This window comes from Vanacampus margaritifer, chromosome 2 (genome assembly GCF_051991255.1).
Source record: "Vanacampus margaritifer isolate UIUO_Vmar chromosome 2, RoL_Vmar_1.0, whole genome shotgun sequence".
NCBI classification, from domain to species: Eukaryota; Metazoa; Chordata; class Actinopteri; order Syngnathiformes; family Syngnathidae; genus Vanacampus; species Vanacampus margaritifer.
In genome coordinates this window covers 41,680,986-41,698,733 of record NC_135433.1, presented here as the reverse complement: position 1 = coordinate 41,698,733, position 17,748 = coordinate 41,680,986, and the positions used below count along the sequence as shown (strand labels likewise).

Sequence of the window (17,748 nt, the reverse complement as noted above, 5' to 3'; positions counted from 1 at the left end):
CCGTGAAGCTTTTTCAAACTGGCCGCGTGTGGAGGACACGACTAGTCAGTTCGTTCTATCCCACCTCCCCGACATGTAGCAACGGTCCCACTCGCGCAGGAGTGCACGCGCTCTCTCTCGCTCTGTCCTTCTCTCTCTCTTGCCCTCTTTCGCGCTCTCTCTCATCGTAATTGTAATCCCTCAAAGTAATCCCCATTTTTAATAAATGTACCTGTTACCTGATTACATGTTTTTCCTGTAATGAAATACAGTTTAGGCAAACTGATTACGTAACGGCGGTACATGTATTCCGTTACTCCCCAAGCCTGCACTTAGGCAGCAACTTACAGCTCGCACACACTACAGGATAATCACTCAGGATAATCGACATCCGTTAGTTGGGTCGAAATCTGCTCTAAACAGTCCGATTGTTGGTATGTGTGTTTCTGTACCACCGCTGATGATGTTTAGCTGTCATACAAGATTTTAAATGCAGTTCTTAAAAGCAGTTAGTGGTCCACTAACGTCCCATTCTTCTCCATCCTGCTCTTCAGGGACCTTTTGTCCATGTTGCCAGCCTGTGCGCCGCCCTTCTCAGCAAATTTATGGCCGCTCTTTTTGGTGGAATCTACATGGTGAGAATGGACGTACGTCATACATTCATACATACAACTTTTTATCAAACCCTGATGAATGTTTTATTACCCATTAACGATTGACTTAAGAACAATAATAATGACACTACACATTTTATTAGTGAGACATGCCATTTAGGTCTAGTTTGGAAATCGGATAATGGTTGAGGTCATTTTGAATAAACACTATTTTTTGTCATATCAGATTTGACATATCAGCTCCTACTTTTTTTATGTCAGTAAGGACAGATTTCACATAGTTTGGATTGACACTGCAGGTTCAAGTGCCTAATTCTGATTTAATGCCTATTTCCGAAATGCCATATGACTGTGTTTGCAATGATAGCGCACCAGAAATTATGGAAATGTATCAATCCACCTGTCGACAGTTTTCTGAGTTTTTTCCTGTATACTTGCTTACTGTTAGAACGGGGAGCCACTGTTGCTGATGTTCTTTTCAGCCATTTATTGAATTTTTTTTTAAACATATGAACACAATGAGATCACTCAAGCAGTAGCTGCTGTCGGCCACTGCTCACGCCCATACTCTCACATGCAGATTTGCCGGAGTCTCACGCCGACTTAAAAACAGTATTGCTTTGGTTCCATCTGGTGGCATCTTACTGCAATTTACTTTGACGTAAGAGGAATTTCGTTGGTAGAAAAGTGGTCATTTGCTGCCATCTAGAGGCAACTCCGGGTAACAGTTCAGTATGCTTGAAGCGAATTGGAGGGGTAAAACTATTTTTAAAAAGTTTTTATATAATCTCTGTATCTTGTGAATAATCATGTATTGCAGGTGGTACTGGAACGTACCAAATATGTATGAGATTTTTATCCCTTTTCGGAAGAGGCCTGATTCCAATCTCAAGATATCCGTTTTGTTTTTTTTAAGCTGCCAACTGTGCTACTTGAGAACAAAAAAATCAGGATTGTATCACTTGAACCATGCAGTGAAAATCCAGCCTCCGTCAATCTACTCTTCCGAAATGCATCATGTCTCTGGTCCTTGATGTCGGCTCTCTACCACTCAACAGGACGCACTTTTAAAGACGGACGCCGGCGATGCGGAGGAGGCAAAACATCGCTTTCAGTTAGACTGAAATAGTCCAAGGAGGTCGAGCTCCCATTAAAAGATAATCAGTCCGGGGAGATGTTGATTCAGTCCAACCCAGACCGTTTGCAGGAGTTCATTTGCTGCTTGTTTCAGAGGGAAAAGGTAACTTGTGCACACTTCCACCACTCAAACATCTCTCTCTTTCCCCCTCGCTGCTATTACCAATAAAGGAAGAGCCCTTTGAGGGAAGCAAGGTATGAGTTGTGGCCACTTCCATCAACATTCAGCAAAAGCAGTTTGAGCATCTATTTCATATCTTTGCTATTCAGCTAATAGGGACAGGTTTTAGTGTGCTTTTTGTCCTGACGAGTAAGACAAGTCAGTATATTAGTACAACGGCTGTGTCTCACTAGTGAAGTTTTTTCCCCCCCCGGCACACTTTTCTAGTAAGACATGTTTGTTCCACCAGTGCTTATAATTAATGAAAACTAAAAAAATAACCGAACTTAAAATTTAAACATGTTTGCTAACAAAATAAAATACAAACTAAAATGATTTAAAAACAAAAACAAATAAATAATGATAATAAAATAACTGAAACTACAGCTTACATTTATAAAACTAACTATAAGTAGCGAAATTGTCCTTCGTTTTTGTCAGTTAATATACATATGCTTTTGGGGTTAATTTTAAATGTATTTATTGTGGTATTGCTGTACATCCGTACAGAAGAAGGAAGACCAAACAATCAGTTTAAAAATGATAGTTTTGTTTTTTTAAAACTTCATTACATAATCATTAGTGACTTTCTTTTTATCTTGTACTGGACAATGCGCCATACTTTTAAAAAAATAATAAAGTAAAATACAACTAACACTAAAACTAATCTAAACTAAAACTAATAAAAACTCAACTAAAACACTCTTGTAAAAATATAAACGAACAAACCTGCTCTAAAAACTAATTAAACTAGCTGAATTAAAAATAAGAGCTAACGCCAATGAAAAATCCAAATCTATTATGTATGACCTTGCTTACTAGTGAGGACAGACAACATGCTTGTCCGTAGATCCTTCAGCTGGGTATGGACTAAATGCTCAAACTGCTTTCCATACGCCACGTCCATTTGCGGGCATGATAGATGGATGCTTTTCCATTTGTCTGCAGTGTGTCATGCATCCGCGTCGCCCATCATGGTGTGCAAACGCGTCCTTTCAACATCTCTCATTCGGAACCTCATGCAATGTGGAAAGATGACAGCAGCTTTGTAGTGCAGCATTTTGCTTTTAAAACCTGTACGTATTTGCTTGAATGTACAAGGGGTTCCTCAGCTTTTGAATTTACAAACATACAATGCATATTTTCAAGAAATTACATTTTCAACATCGTTTATGGATTTCCAATTTTTTTGTTGCAAAGGTTGATGCGTTGTTCTTTGAGGAACACGATTGAAAAACATGTTATTCGTGTTATTTAACCTTTTCATGTGATAAATGTAATAAAGTAGAAAGTGAAGTCAGTGAAAATCACACTTGACAGAACGTGTAACGAGTGAATGGGCTTAAATTGCTGTCAATGTGCATCGCATCAAGTTAATGGGAATCTTGCAAAAAAGCCAGTGGCGGTAATTGGCACGTGCGAAGTGTGCGATCACACGGAGCCGCATGGAGGCGGGGCCGCAGAAATGTTTGCAATATTTGGCAAATATGTACGTATTTGTAAATTAGATGAGCACACTAACAGCGAAGGAGGGACATTTTTGGAAAGGTCAATATGTGATACATTACAATGTCAATCTTCAGAGTTAGCGCCCCCTATTGGAGAAATTCGATTTTTCAGAATTGAGAATTTCTGTACAAATAAAGGAGTAAAACTTTTTTGTTGTTGTTTTGTTTTATGACCTTATAGCCTTTTTTGGTATTTTGTATTTTTAGGTTTCATTGCATGTGCAATAATGACCTTTTATTAGCCTTAGTCTGAGCCAGTTCACAGCGAGAACACAGCCTGTACATATAGTACACACCTGTAGCAATACGCATTCATTATGACACACTGCATATTATTTCATACCTTGCATTCTGTACATATCTGTACTTTTACAGTATACAGATTTTTTTTAACTATAATATAATATAATAAAAAGAAATGTTCATGTTATTTATTCCTAATTTGTGGGAAAATGGAGAGTGTTTGTGCCACCTTACACTGCCATTAGCAATGATGTAGAGGAGGAAGTTGATGTGGTGGGCATTAGGGTGTGTGTGTGGGGGGGGGACATTCAAGCTAGCACCGCCACTGCAAACAATATTGACCTTTGCATCACAAATGTTGGAGATGCTATTTGTAAACATTCTAACTGAATAAAATGTGACTACAAATTGTATTTCTTGAAAATATCGTCAGCCTAATAGCATGATTGCCTAAGTCATGTTTTTATTTATTTTTTTCTGAAAAACAAGTAAAAACACAACAAAGTCAGCAAACAAGAGGAGTCCAGTTGTCCTGATTCAGCTGAGAATGTTCACAGACATACAGGGGGAAAATTAAGAAAACCATTTTTAGTAAACACATTGGTATTTGATATTGCTATTTGTGACTTGTGATTTGTGAATTTTAAAACGACTTGGGCAATTATGCTATAAGGTTAACCATTTATGTATTTTTTGTACATGTCCACACATCAGAGACACCCTTTTTTTTCAATTACGGTAATTATGATCTTGCAAAGACTATGGAATGTTCCAAAATAATCTGGGTTCAGTCATTGCGGTAGGAGTCGAACTCTGTCACAAACCAAGGACTACCTGTATATGTCTTTTTATTTTTGTTGTATATCTGACGCCGATCGTACAGAACGAGTTGAGAAACACGGAAATGCTATCGGCTGCTTGCGCAGTGGGCGTGGGATGCTGCTTTGCTGCACCTATCGGAGGTAAGATGACATCTATGGAAAGCCGTCGGAACATTTTTTCCATATTCTTGATCAATAGTGTCTTACCAGCAATGTTTTTTACACTACTAGTGACACTTTTAGCCTACCAGTATTATGTAATTAATTAAACCTTATTGGTAAATTAATCTGCTTGCACTAGTAACACTACAACAGAATCCTACTAGTAACACCACAATGCCAACTAGTAATTTTGCCTCGCTACTAGTGTAGTTGTACTACTAGTGTGCAGAAATGTCATTCAGTAGTGAAAGGCCGTAGTGGTAAATATGTTACTAGTAAGTCAGTCGTTCTACTATTAGGTAGTTTAAGGAATAGATTAAAGCATTTCTTTAATATTCTTGTTTGTAGCTAAAGGTCCACGTCCTAGTATGCTCTTGCCATGTCATACCTTGTCAACGTCGGACAATGGTGTAAAAAAAAAATAATAATAATAATAAAAGAAGCAGAAAAAACAAACATTCCTTCTTTTTTTTTTTCTTTTTTTTTTGGGGGGAGAGCTCAGTATTGTTCATTCGGTAATTTTACCGATTTGACATGTTATCATCATTGCTCTCTCCTTTTTAATTTTGTATGTGAGTGTATGTGCATGTGCGTGTGTGTGTGTATTCATTAGTTCACCTAAAACCTATTAAAAAATCCCATACCGTTCACCTAAACCGAACACTTCCAGCCAGAGTCGTGAGGCCGTCAGGAGACCCGAGGAAGGACCAAAGAAAAGAAAGGAAAGTGAAATCCAGCACCGACCAGACAAACAAACATTACTAATAAGACGATAGTTCTACCAGGGGACGAAATGGTTTTACTAGTGAGGACAAAGAGCCTACTAGCACCGGACCTCAAAATGGATTTATTGAATAATAGCTTAAATGGTCTTCTTTATACAGTACAAGCAATTTAAACCAATATGCTACATATTTAGTTTTTTTTTTAAGTTGGGCTGTTTAGACTCACAATGTCAATGAAACAATTCGCTGACTTCATTAAAAATGCACATTGACCACTACACATTCGATTTCACACCTGTAGGGGCAATCTTATACTTTTGCTGTATCAATGATTGCTGTGCGAGAACGTCAGAGGTGTGTGTGTGTATTTGTGTGTGTTCGCCAAAGGGGTGTTGTTCAGCATCGAGGTCACGTCGACGTTTTTTGCCGTGAGGAACTACTGGAGGGGCTTCTTCGCTGCTACCTTCAGTGCCTTCATCTTCCGAGTGCTGGCCGTGTTGAACCAGGAGGAAGGTAAACGAGCGCAAAGAATCAATTCTTATTATCTCGTGAACCATTTGTGTCTGGAACGTTGCACGGGGCCTGTTGGTCACGACTGTCAATATTGTTTCAAAACAATCGCTTCTTGTACTGACTTGAGCGATTTCTTTTCGGCATTGATTCTGAAAAAAAAAAACACGGAATCAATCATGGACTGTGGCTAAATTAGGCAATGTAAATATTTAGGACCTCTGACGCTGTGAGCAACAAACTGGTCTGTTAAAACTGTGTAATATAGAACAAGGGTTGGAAAAAAAAAAGTGTTTCCTCTACTGAGCCAAGGTACACGTCTGACATTAGAAAGTGCGTCAAAAAGTTGATACACAGGTTAATCGGGATTTTCTTTCTTTCTTTCTTTTTTCTTTCTTTCTTTTTGGTTTTTCTTTCTTTCTATTTATTATTTTAGTTTCAAGCTGTTTAATGCCACTTCCAGCTGAAATGTACTGTCAAACTAAACATAAAACAATCAAAATAATGCATTCTGAAATTAAAACAAACCCATAACTTTGCGTAAAAGCCTGCTAGAGTAATGCTGCTGACCCATAATGGAAAACACTGTAGACGGGCTAACGAATACAGTAGCTTTAATATTGCAGTTTTATAACCACTTAAACAACAAAGAAGTGGTTCGGAGAACGAATGAATGAATACTCCAGCACAAACGCAAGAGCAACACTTGTAGACTCAGACAATATAACAATACTTACAACTAGCATATATTCCTTATCCTCTGCAAAGAACGACTATGTTTTTATGAAGTACAATAAAGTGGAAGGCTTTTTAAAGCATAATACAGTTTTTTTATAATTATAGCTTGATTACATAAATTACATTTGTTGAATAAATAAATGCATGAACATTGTTGTGATACAGATAATCATAATCATCGTGGTCATGATCATTGTGATGGGACATTACATAGTGTTTCATTTCTATTTAAACAATTTATTTTACTTGACAGTGAAGCAGTGCTTTCGCAATCATTTTTATTTTACTCACTCTTAGAAAGAGAAAAACATTTTGCACCACTGCAACTCTCTGCCACGACTATGAATATTATTTGTATATGAAATGGTTCTACATACATCTGGGCATAACACTGTATCCTTGTTAACATTCAGGAAAACCAAAAAAGATCGACATTGTTTTTTGTCTGTACCAGAAAAGATTTGAAGTGCATCAAAAAAAAGAAAGAAAAGAAAATGTGAGCACTACAGCCACCTACTGTAGTGGATGTGCAATTACACTTTATTCCAGCAAAACAGGGTCACACCTTAATATTGCACAGCCCACTCCACTACAGTATTTGAGAAGGTCTGCTTTGGAGTCAAATTATTTCACCAACTTGAACTGAATTTCATTATGAAGTAGCTGATGTGCGTCTGTCACATTTGTTAACCAACCTCATTTGTTTCCCCTCAGAGACCATCACTGCTCTCTTTAAGACTCGCTTCCGTCTAGACTTCCCCTTCGACCTTCAGGAGCTGCCGGCCTTCGCCATCCTGGGGTGAGTGTTTGCCTTCGGAGACGTGTGCTGGCCTTAGCAGATCCCCGAGCTCTTTGCCGCTTGGGCTGCCGAAGGACGTTTCCTTCCTTTCAGCGTCCTCATTTGTATTCCTGTCGAGTTGACTGGATTTGTGTTTGATGAGCCGGGCGTGAAATGAACTTTTTTCCCCGATGGTTTACTCCATTTTACACAGTTGTCTTTTTCAATACAGTGTTCCTCCACTATATCACGGTTTGCTGTTTACGACCTTTCTCGATCACAAATTTTTAAGAAACTTTTTTTTTTGTATTCGTTTCGACTACTACCACTATGCGACTTCAGTGTAGTTGCACATTATGCTGCATCGAGCCAAATGACACTGAAGTGTGCGGCAGAAAATGCAACGTAGTTAAGAGGATGAACAAGAGAATGTGCGTGTGTTAAAAGTTACCGTATCATCTCTGCTCATTTCCTTTAGTCTGTCAAAGGCGTTTTGCATTCCATGTTAGCATTAAGCTAGTGGAAGTTTGTTAGATGAAAATATAAAGTTTGGTTGAACATTTGGCTGTTTAATTATATAAAATTTAATTCTCCTTTTTTATGCGTCAGTTTTACAGAAAACTTCCACTTAGAGCAGTCAAATAGTAAGAAGAGTGGAAGAGTGGTCATCTCCCAACCGTGAGCTTGTTGCATCAATCCTCTTGTGACCATGTTGAAGTGTCCTTGAGCAAGACACTGAACCCCGATTTGCTCCCAGCCAACCACTTGTGTGTGAATGGGTGAATGTGAGGCATTGTAAAGCACTTAGGGCACCATATGGTGTAGATGAAAGCGCTATATAAAAAGCCGTCCATTTACCATTTACCATGCGGTGTGACGACAGCATAAAAGACAAGTTTTGTATGTCGGGGAGGAGCTAAGTTTAGCCTGGGTTGTTAGTGAAAGTCAGGAGAGTCTTGTAAATGTAGATGCATATTTTCAAAAAAAAAAATCATTTGTCAGCCATTTGTAATGTAATTAATGTAGTAAGATTCATTTTAAATTATATTAAAATGTTTTGGGATTATAGTTGTTGTTTTTTACTAGCAGCAGGGTTCAGTACCAATCCCTGTATATCAATAAATAATATGAAATAGTAAAACTCATGGGATGAACACAAAGACGAGTCAACAAGTTTCTGGAGTGTCCGATATCATTTGTGTTGTGTTTCAGGATCGCCTGCGGTTTCGGCGGCGCCCTTTTTGTCTACCTGAACCGGCTCATCGTGGAGTGCATGAGGAAGCAGAAGACCATTAACAAGCTCTTGCTGAGGAAGTAAGTATCTCATCCTTTACACGCAATTGAGTGTCACCCTCACACTAGCCCTTTTAATTGTTTAATCGGCACAAAGCAGCATGGCTAACAGTATGACGTCCAGACCCCAGGGATCACTCAGCTTTATCAGAGAGAGAACCTAATTGTTTTCTAACAAGATCATCAATCAGCGTAACAACATTTTTCAAATTGGGTACCCACACACTGATTTTAACCATCTTAACTCGGGGTGTCAAAATTAGTGCATTCATTTTGAGTTAATATAAATTTCCTTTAACGCCACAAATTTTTTTAACGTGCGGTGAATGACCGCCCCTTACTTGGAAAGCCTGTACTGGGGGAATTCCAGTCGCAATGCAACAGACACGTCCACATCAAAACTCTGCAGTAATAAATGTAATAATAATGCATATATTTTTGGAGACTGGAGTCAAGTTGTATTTTACAATTTTAAAAATGTGCAGAATTCCACAAGTTACTTCATGTTAAATATTCAATAGCTCTTATTATGAAAAGAAAAACGCACTGAGCGGTCACCAATGTCTTACAAATGTAATTATGCCATCTAGGGGCAGAAAAATGACCTGAACACAAATCAATATCACTCTCGTTTTTTTACAGCACAATACATCTTTTTAATTTAAATTCAATTTTATGAAATTACTGTATCAATGAATAAAGAAACTTTAAAAACTTTTATTGCATATTTTATTGTACATTTAGAACAGATATAAACTTTGTGTTTAATCATGAGTTAACTATTGAAGTCGATTAAAAATTTTAATCACCTGACACCCCTAATCTTAACTCTTTTATTGCCAAACAATATCCAAAAAAACAACACCGACAGTGCCAGCCAATTTTGAGCATTTTCACTCATCTTTCAAGGCAAACAGAATATTGTGTGCTATGAGTACATAAACATGGATACCATATGAAAGATTTGATTCCATTCTTTCATTAGGAAAAATAAATAAATTCTACCTTATTTCGTTCTTTAGTAATCACCATTTGAAAATAGGTAATTTGAGTGACATAAGAGAAAATAGAAAAAAAAAAAAGAGAAAACAAGCCCTTTGTAAAAAGATACATTTTGAGCGCAACAGAGACTTTGACACTAATATATTTTTTTTAGTGACGCTCTGAATTAGATTTAATGTAACAAAGGCTTTGATCATCCTTGAAAACGTTTCATCACATTCATCATGTTCCATTGTAATTTGATACACCGGGAGCCCATTGAAAAGAGATACTATGCTGCCATCTGTTGGCCATTATTAGTGGGTGTTTTTGATTTCACAACCGCATTGACAAGACAAGAAGTTGCACTGCCCATTGTGAAAAAAAACATAAACGTCGATTAACGTTTATGGCGGCATTCATTGGGATTTTATCATACGTCATTAAACGTTTTTGGCGGTAAAAGAGTTAACAGATTTTTAACGCAAATCACTCTTAACACAGCACACACCACAGGATAATCTTTTAGAAATATCTGATCTATCTAATCCGTCCTCTGGTGACTTTAATTGGACATTGATTAATTCTCATCAAAGTCAGCAAAAATCAGCAAAAATCTGATTATCAGATGTCTCTAAAAGATAATCCTGAGTGATTATCATGTGGTGTGGGTTGTGTTAAGTGATGTTCTTTTCCCTCCCTTCCTGATATGCTCAAAAACCGCTTGGGCTAATAATCGTAAATGTTAAACATGTTCAACATTTATGATTATGTGAGTGGAGATTTATGTGTGTGGTGTGCTGTGCTAGTCACGTCGAGTCCTAAACACCACTTGACTTGAATTATATTATACTTAATTATTATAATTACTTAAAATAAGAGCAGTAAAAACGTGTGCCCTTTTTTTACTCATCGCGTGGTGTCTCCCACATTTAAAAATCTGTGAAATGTTCCAAATCGGTATCTGACTTGATTTTTTAAATATTTTTTCTGAAGCTGCAGGTCCAATTTGGAGTGGCATGAAGCCACATTGAAATCGATTGAGGTTTAAATATGCTGCTGAGGGCTAAAAATTGCGCTCAGTGGCCCCAAACTTGTGCTTAAAATTGGCCTGGCGGCGTTTTAATTGGGTCAGATAGTCTCACACATCACACAGACGCTATTTGCGGACGCTGCTCCCTCACCACCTGAGCTTGAAAAATAAAAATCTCACCCTGTCTGGATGCTGAGCGGACCCATTAATGACCCCGCAGTCCGTCTCTTCCTGTCAGGCGTTTGGCGTATCCGGCGCTTGTCACCCTGCTGGTGTCCACACTCACGTTCCCGCCGGGCTTTGGGCAGTTCATGGCGGGCCAGGTGAGGATGCCGTTTTTTTTTCTTTTTCTTTTTCTTTTTTGAATGATTGATTACTAATTTAATTTAATTTGCACTGTCAATTTTACAGACGTTTGTGCTAAAGGGTCTAATGTTTGATTTATAAAATGGAAACTTGTTACAAGTCACCGATTGGTAAAAAAAAAAAAAAAAAAAAAGGTCAAATAATAATAATAATAATTCCGTCTGCAGCAAAATCAGAAATTGCCATAAAGGTTATATAAATTAATAAAATAAGATAATTCATTATCCAATTATTCATTAAATACTGTTTTATGAAATAGAGTTAATTAACTCACTACTTAACAGAATTAGTTCAATTGTTACCTGTGTATAAAATAGTTTATATTGATGAAATATCAATTCATTTTCTTTCTTAATCATTGTAGTTAATTTACATATGCATGAATAAAGTTTTTATTCAATTATGAAAAATGCTTTTAATGATCAATAAAAATGCATCCTAATTTTATTTTTTGCTATAAATTAGTTGGAACAAATTAACTAATTATTTAGGAAAACCAATTACAGACATTTAACACGGTTGGAAACTTCAAATGGTTTATTTGATTATAAAATGATATTGCATCTTTATTTTTTATTTATCAGTTACATTTGTAAATAATCATTTTAATAATATTTTTGCCATTCTTTCTATGTGAATTTAACATTTTTTTAATCAAATCAGTGAATAAAATTGTGTTAAAAATGTTGAATTTTTAATTTAATAATAAAATAGTTTATTACCATTTTACTGATAATCAATATATAATACAAAAAAATATGAAGAATTAGCCAATTATGTAATCTTTTTTTTTTTTTTTAATGTTTCCCTTACAATCTTCCTTTAATGAAAACATAAGGGAAAAAAATTGTATTTTTTTTTTTTTTTAATGCTCAATGTTGTCATTATTGGCTGTTGTGTTGAATTTGAAGAGCAAAATTGACTTCATTCCATTTTGGATTGAGTTTGTGAGATTACAGAAAATGTGCACGAATGTGTTTGTGACCTCGCTCAGCTGACGCAGCACGAGTCGTTAACGGCGCTGTTCGACAACCGCACGTGGTGCCGCCAAGGTGTGGCCGAGGAGTTCGATTACATCAGCCACCACCACGCCTGGAAGCACCCCCAGGTCAACGTCTTCATCACGCTCGTCCTCTTCATCGTCATGAAGGTGCGTTCCAGACAAACTCTTTTATGCCGTTTTTCACAATTTAAAACAGTTCTTATGTCATTTAAAGGGGAACTCAAGGCAAAACTGTTTGCTATAATATGCTACATATTTTCCCCCTCTAGTCTAAAGATGGTATTCTGATTAGTGTTGCATTTGTGGAATAAGATTTAAGAAGATTAATCCATCTGTTTTCATCCATCTGAAATTTTTCAGTTGCGAACCACAAATCAAGTGAACAGTTTCAGCGCTCTCAAAAAACACCAACAACATTTTTTATGACATGTTTTTAAATTTTAAAAAAATAGAGCTGCATTATTATGATTGTACAATCATAATAAACACACACAAATAGCATAAATAAATCGGGGATTATTAAAGTCTGTGCATTATTGTCGTGGGGGCTTTGGCCACCAGAGGGCAGAATATTACTTACAGACTTACATCAATGAAACAGAAGAAGAGAAGTTTTTGGCAGAGGATAGAGAACATGCATTTGCCTAAATGTTTTGTCTACTTGAGTTGCTTTTGCTCAAATACAAGTTGTTTAAAGGTTCATTTACATTTAACATCTAGTTTTGTTAGCCTGCCTATTGCATTTTGCATTGTGTGTTAGCATTCAGCTAGCGGACTATGGAAACGTGGTTTGGATAAATACAGAAAGTAAAAATAAAATAAAGTAAAATAAAAAAACTAACAAAAGTAAAATAACAAATGTAAAAAATAAAATAAAATAATAATAATATTAAATATATATTTAAAAAAATCTAAAAATAAATACAATTTAAAAACAAAGTAAAATAAAGAAAATTCTTTATTTTATGTTTATTTTGACTGTGAGTGGCAATGAGCTGACAAAAACTCTCAATCTGAAAGCGGTTAAAATGTCAAATTTTCCATATGTCCACTCTCAGTTCTGGATGTCGGCCGTGGCCACCACCATGCCCGTCCCATGTGGGGCCTTCATGCCAGTTTTCCTCATTGGTGAGTCCAACCTTGCATAAATGATTTTTCTTCATAACATCCTTTTGAAATACATCCTGTTGTGCACGTGTGCGGTTTTTAGGTGCAGCATTTGGCAGGCTGGTTGGGGAGATCATGGCTGCCATGTTTCCTGATGGTATCCATGCCGACGGCAGCGTCTATCCCATAGTTCCCGGCGGTTATGCCGTAGTGGGTGAGCATCTCCAGCATCTTGGAGCTAATTTGGCTTCATAGACAATTTTCAGGAATCCATTCGCAATCTGCTGCCATTTTTATCACTTCATCGCAGCTTATGAGATGTGACTGATTAAAATTGATCCCGCTTAGGTTCAACATTACATCACAGGCAGACCAGAAAGTGGAAAATGGTTTGTAGATAAAATCGCTATGGTCTCGGCACAAGGCTGTCTGTCTTTCCCATTTGACGAAGAAAATGGAAAAACAAACGTGTTACTTCCCCGTTTGTGTTAGCCCACCGTACAGAGAGAAAGAAATGCAAACAGAGAGTGAGGATATTTTGAGAAGCTGTTGGCAATGAGCAAACACCTCATTCACTGTACGGCAACAGAGACTCTCCACACTTTGCTTTCTAGCCGCAGGTACATATGAAATTGTAAATATAGTTGAGTATTCTTGCAAAATATAACATACACTTGTCTTGTATGTACTGTATTTTGCAATTTTTGATTGACTAACATCTGCAACATTGCGCCACCGTTCCCAACTTTCGAATCTCAGCAAAACCACCAGCTGATAGTCGGCCACTCATGAAAAATAGTAGTCAGTCACGTGGTGTGCAGCAGACATTAAAATAGCAGTTGTTTGAAAATTTATATTGAACCTTTATGCTCATTTCCATTAGCCTGTCAATGGAATTTTATATTTTATGTTAGCATAAAGCTAACAGATTTTGTTAGATGAAATTACACGGCTTGGTTGTACATTTTGATATACAATATTATAATTATAATTCTTTTGTTTATGTTTTAGAGTCCAACTTTCTTTCTTTCTTTTTTCTTATTTTCCCCCTCCTTGGGCAGGTGCTGCGGCGCTGTCCGGGGCCGTCACCCACACCGTGTCCACGGCGGTCATCGTCTTTGAGCTGACCGGTCAGATCTCGCACATCCTGCCCGTGATGATCGCGGTGATCCTGGCCAACGCCGTGGCCCAGTCGCTCCAGCCGTCTCTGTACGATTCCATCATCCGCATCAAGAAGCTGCCCTATCTTCCCGAGTTAGGCATGGGCCATCACGAGTGAGTCTCCAGGCTGACTTGTATAAAGTGGCCATTTTGCATTGCTGTTTGGATGTACGGTATCAAACTCCGGTCCTGGAGGGCCGAAGTCCTGCAGGTTTTGGATGTTTCCCTTCTCCAACACAGCTGATATATGATCAGCTCATCAGCAACGATCCTTCTGATTGGAATCAGCTGGTGTTGGAAGAGGGAAACCTCCAAAACATGCAGGACTGCGGCCCTCCAGGACCGGAGTTTGACACCTATGGTTTCCCATGCATCTCGAAAAAGTAGTAAACAATCGGTGGTCACTAGAAAAGTAGTACAGTACAATTTATAAGTCAATTAAGTAGCAAAGTAGAAGTGCAGCAACAACTAATTGATTATCAAATTAATCAATTATTTTGATCATCAACAAATCATTTAGAGACCTTGTTTAATTTCAAATGGGTTATATATCCCCTTTACCAGGGTTCACCAAATTTCGATCGTTTTAAAAGTTTCCACGCACTAGCACACCTGATTCATATAATCAGCTAGTATCAGGTGTGTTGGTAGGCGAAAACATTTAAAACCTGCAGGACTCTGAACCTCGAGGCCCGGAATTGGTGAACTCTGCCCTGTACCCTAACTTTCTCACCGGGAAATATTCTCAAATTTCTGCAGTCTTCCAGGAACAAAATTCCAATAACTAATTCAATGGCTGATTAATTTAAAAAATATATAATTACTAAAATACAGTAATTATTTTTTTGGGCCCCTGAATGTTTAAACTACAAAGATATGAATTACAGGACTGTTTTACTTTTTAATTTTATTTAACTTGCAACAGGGCGAAAAATCTGCAAAAAAAAATCATCTGATTTGAAAAGGGCTAATATTGTCCGATTCATTGGTCTCTTCCCCTCCATGTTGCAGGAAGTATAATATCCGCGTGGAGGACATCATGGTGCGGGACGTGCGCTTCATCACACTCACCTCGTCCTATCGGGAGCTGCAGGAGATGCTGCTGAGCGGTCAGCTCAAGACGCTCGCCTTGGTTGAATCTCGAGGTAAGGAAGGATGATAATATTATGCATTTTCTTTTTCTTTTTTCACAATTTAAATCAGTTGTAGGTGTTTGATAACTTTCGGCAAAATACCCCAGGGATCAAAATACAAATAATGTTGTTAGAAGACAACAAAATGTGATGAAATAAATTGATATGTGGCGTTTTGGACGTGATGAGGGTGTGAGGGTGTGATGTCAAACTCATTTGGTTAAATAAATGATACACGACAACTGTACTGATGCACATTTTCTGTAATCTCACAGGCTCAATCCCAAATGGAATGAAGTCAATTTTGCCCTTCAAATTCAACACAACAGTCAATAATGACAACATTGGGCATTCCAAAAAATTTTATTTTTTTTTTGAAAATCAAAAAATAATAATTCATGTTTTCATTATAGGAAGACTGTAAGGGGATAACATTTTAAAAAAGATTACATAATTGGCTAATTCTTCATATTTTTGTGTATTATATATTGATAATCAGACATCAAGTATAAGACTGTAGTTTATTCAACAATTCCATTGTTCAAGTTACTGTAAAAAAAAAAAAAGCTTAGTAAAGGAAATTGCTTGCAATGTCTCTATGTTACTATTTCTACATATTTGGTTGGATTTGTTTACATGTCAACAGTTAAAACCTCAACATGGAGCGAGCAGTGATTGGAAACTTTTTTTTAAAGTCCAACTTTTGCTTGACAGCCAGAATGTGGACCAGAGCTTTAGGCTTGCATTACTGCTTTAGAGCGTCCCGTTGTTGGCTGTGAGTGCATGCACGACATGCAGAGAAATGCGGGATAGTGGGGAATGGGAGTTTTGTTTTGTTTTTGAAGTACAATTTGACGGCCATAATATGGGCCGTATCTTCTTCAGGCGTAAGTAGCCGCTTTAGAGCGCCTCATTGTTGCAACTTGCAAGTGTGTAAAAGTACCACAATGACCTATATATGGAATATATTCCAGTCACAGGAGGTTTTAAGTGGGAATATTTTCGAGGCTCAAACATATTGTGTAGCACTTTTAAATACTTGTTTTGTAAACATTCAAGTTAGACATAATTGTTAACAACTCACTTCTATGTGGTGTATCAAATTAGACGACGTACAGTATTTATTGTCACTTTCCAGGGACTGTAAATGTTAATGTCATGCAAGCCCATGTGACATCCCCTTGGCCAATTTCCATCCAGACTCCATGATCCTCCTGGGCTCCATCGAGAAGCTTCAGCTGCAGTCTCTGCTCTCGCTGCAGCTGAGTCGCCAGCGCCGCCTGACCCACCTGCGCCAGCTGCTCCTGGACAGCGACGCCAACGACAACCTGACCAGCCTCACCAGCCTGACGAGCGACAGCGCCCCCGCTTCCCCGTGCGACGCCAACGCTCATCAAGGGGTTCGCTTCCTGGTGAGCACCCAAGAGGTGTGGAAGCGAGGGTTCGAGAGTGAGGGCGGGTCCGGGGCGGAGCCTGACTCCTGACGCGGGTTGGGGAGTAGACTTAAGACACAGCATGTGAGCTGCATGTAGCAGGAGGTAAAGGCACAGATGGAGCATGTGCAACACGGTGGTGGTAAGTGCTTTGGATTTGAACTAGATATGAAAATTATTTATCACGATTATCATCCCCAAAACGATCGCGATTATCGGTGTGGTTGTCACTTAGACGGGAAATTCACTTTGTTCTCAGCTTGGTATCTTTGTACCACAAGATTAATACAATATCAGTTCCAAGATCGAAACGAATAATAGTGACACATATTTTTATCCTCTTGCCAAGTGAGCTAATCTAAGATTTGGTCTGTCTTGGACTTTGTCTTGAGATTTACAACATTATGGAAGGATGTAAAAACAAAACAAAATAACAAGCATAACTTTGCTGTAAAACCGCTAGCTCAATGCTAACGCGGTCGCATTTTTCAAACCAATTTAGCAAAAAGTCCAATATTCCTGCAGAAAGCTAATTACGTCGTGATGAAACTCTTCTTTGCTCGCTTTTACGTCTGTGTTGTAGTGCCCCCAGGTGGCCAAGGTGTGCACACCATAAGGAGCAGCACAATGTCCATAGAAGTGATGCAAAAAATGTGGCGAAAACAATCCTTTACATTCTATTTATTATTTTGTAAAGTACAATATTATAGAATTATATTTTTGTGATTTAAAAAAAACACATTACAACCATTTTTGTTGCGTTTTTGGGGAGGCTTAAATGGATGTGTAGCATTTCCATTCACTTCAAAGAGGAAGGATGATTTGAGATACAAGTGTTTTGGGTTACGAGGAAGGCCCGTCAG

General features: G+C 37.8%; 1 protein-coding gene across 9 annotated transcripts in view; it reads left to right on the top strand.

Moving 5' to 3' along the window:
- Positions 1–17,748, top strand: part of clcn2a (chloride channel, voltage-sensitive 2a) — a 78,123-nt gene that overhangs the window by 51,411 nt on the left and 8,964 nt on the right. For 4 of the 9 annotated variants that reach the window (XM_077556443.1, XM_077556444.1, XM_077556441.1 and 1 more), the window contains 13 exons: positions 534–626; positions 1,902–1,925; positions 4,525–4,603; positions 5,737–5,862; positions 7,312–7,396; positions 8,588–8,689; positions 10,903–11,005; positions 12,043–12,198; positions 13,110–13,179; positions 13,262–13,372; positions 14,220–14,433; positions 15,331–15,464; positions 16,653–16,879. In XM_077556443.1, coding sequence (XP_077412569.1) covers positions 534–626; positions 1,902–1,925; positions 4,525–4,603; positions 5,737–5,862; positions 7,312–7,396; positions 8,588–8,689; positions 10,903–11,005; positions 12,043–12,198; positions 13,110–13,179; positions 13,262–13,372; positions 14,220–14,433; positions 15,331–15,464; positions 16,653–16,879 — 1,524 coding nt within the window. The remainder of the gene's footprint in view (positions 1–533; positions 627–1,901; positions 1,926–4,524; positions 4,604–5,736; positions 5,863–7,311; positions 7,397–8,587; positions 8,690–10,902; positions 11,006–12,042; positions 12,199–13,109; positions 13,180–13,261; positions 13,373–14,219; positions 14,434–15,330; positions 15,465–16,652; positions 16,880–17,748) is intronic. The other 5 variants (XM_077556445.1, XM_077556442.1, XM_077556449.1 and 2 more) reach the window with 4 other exon arrangements.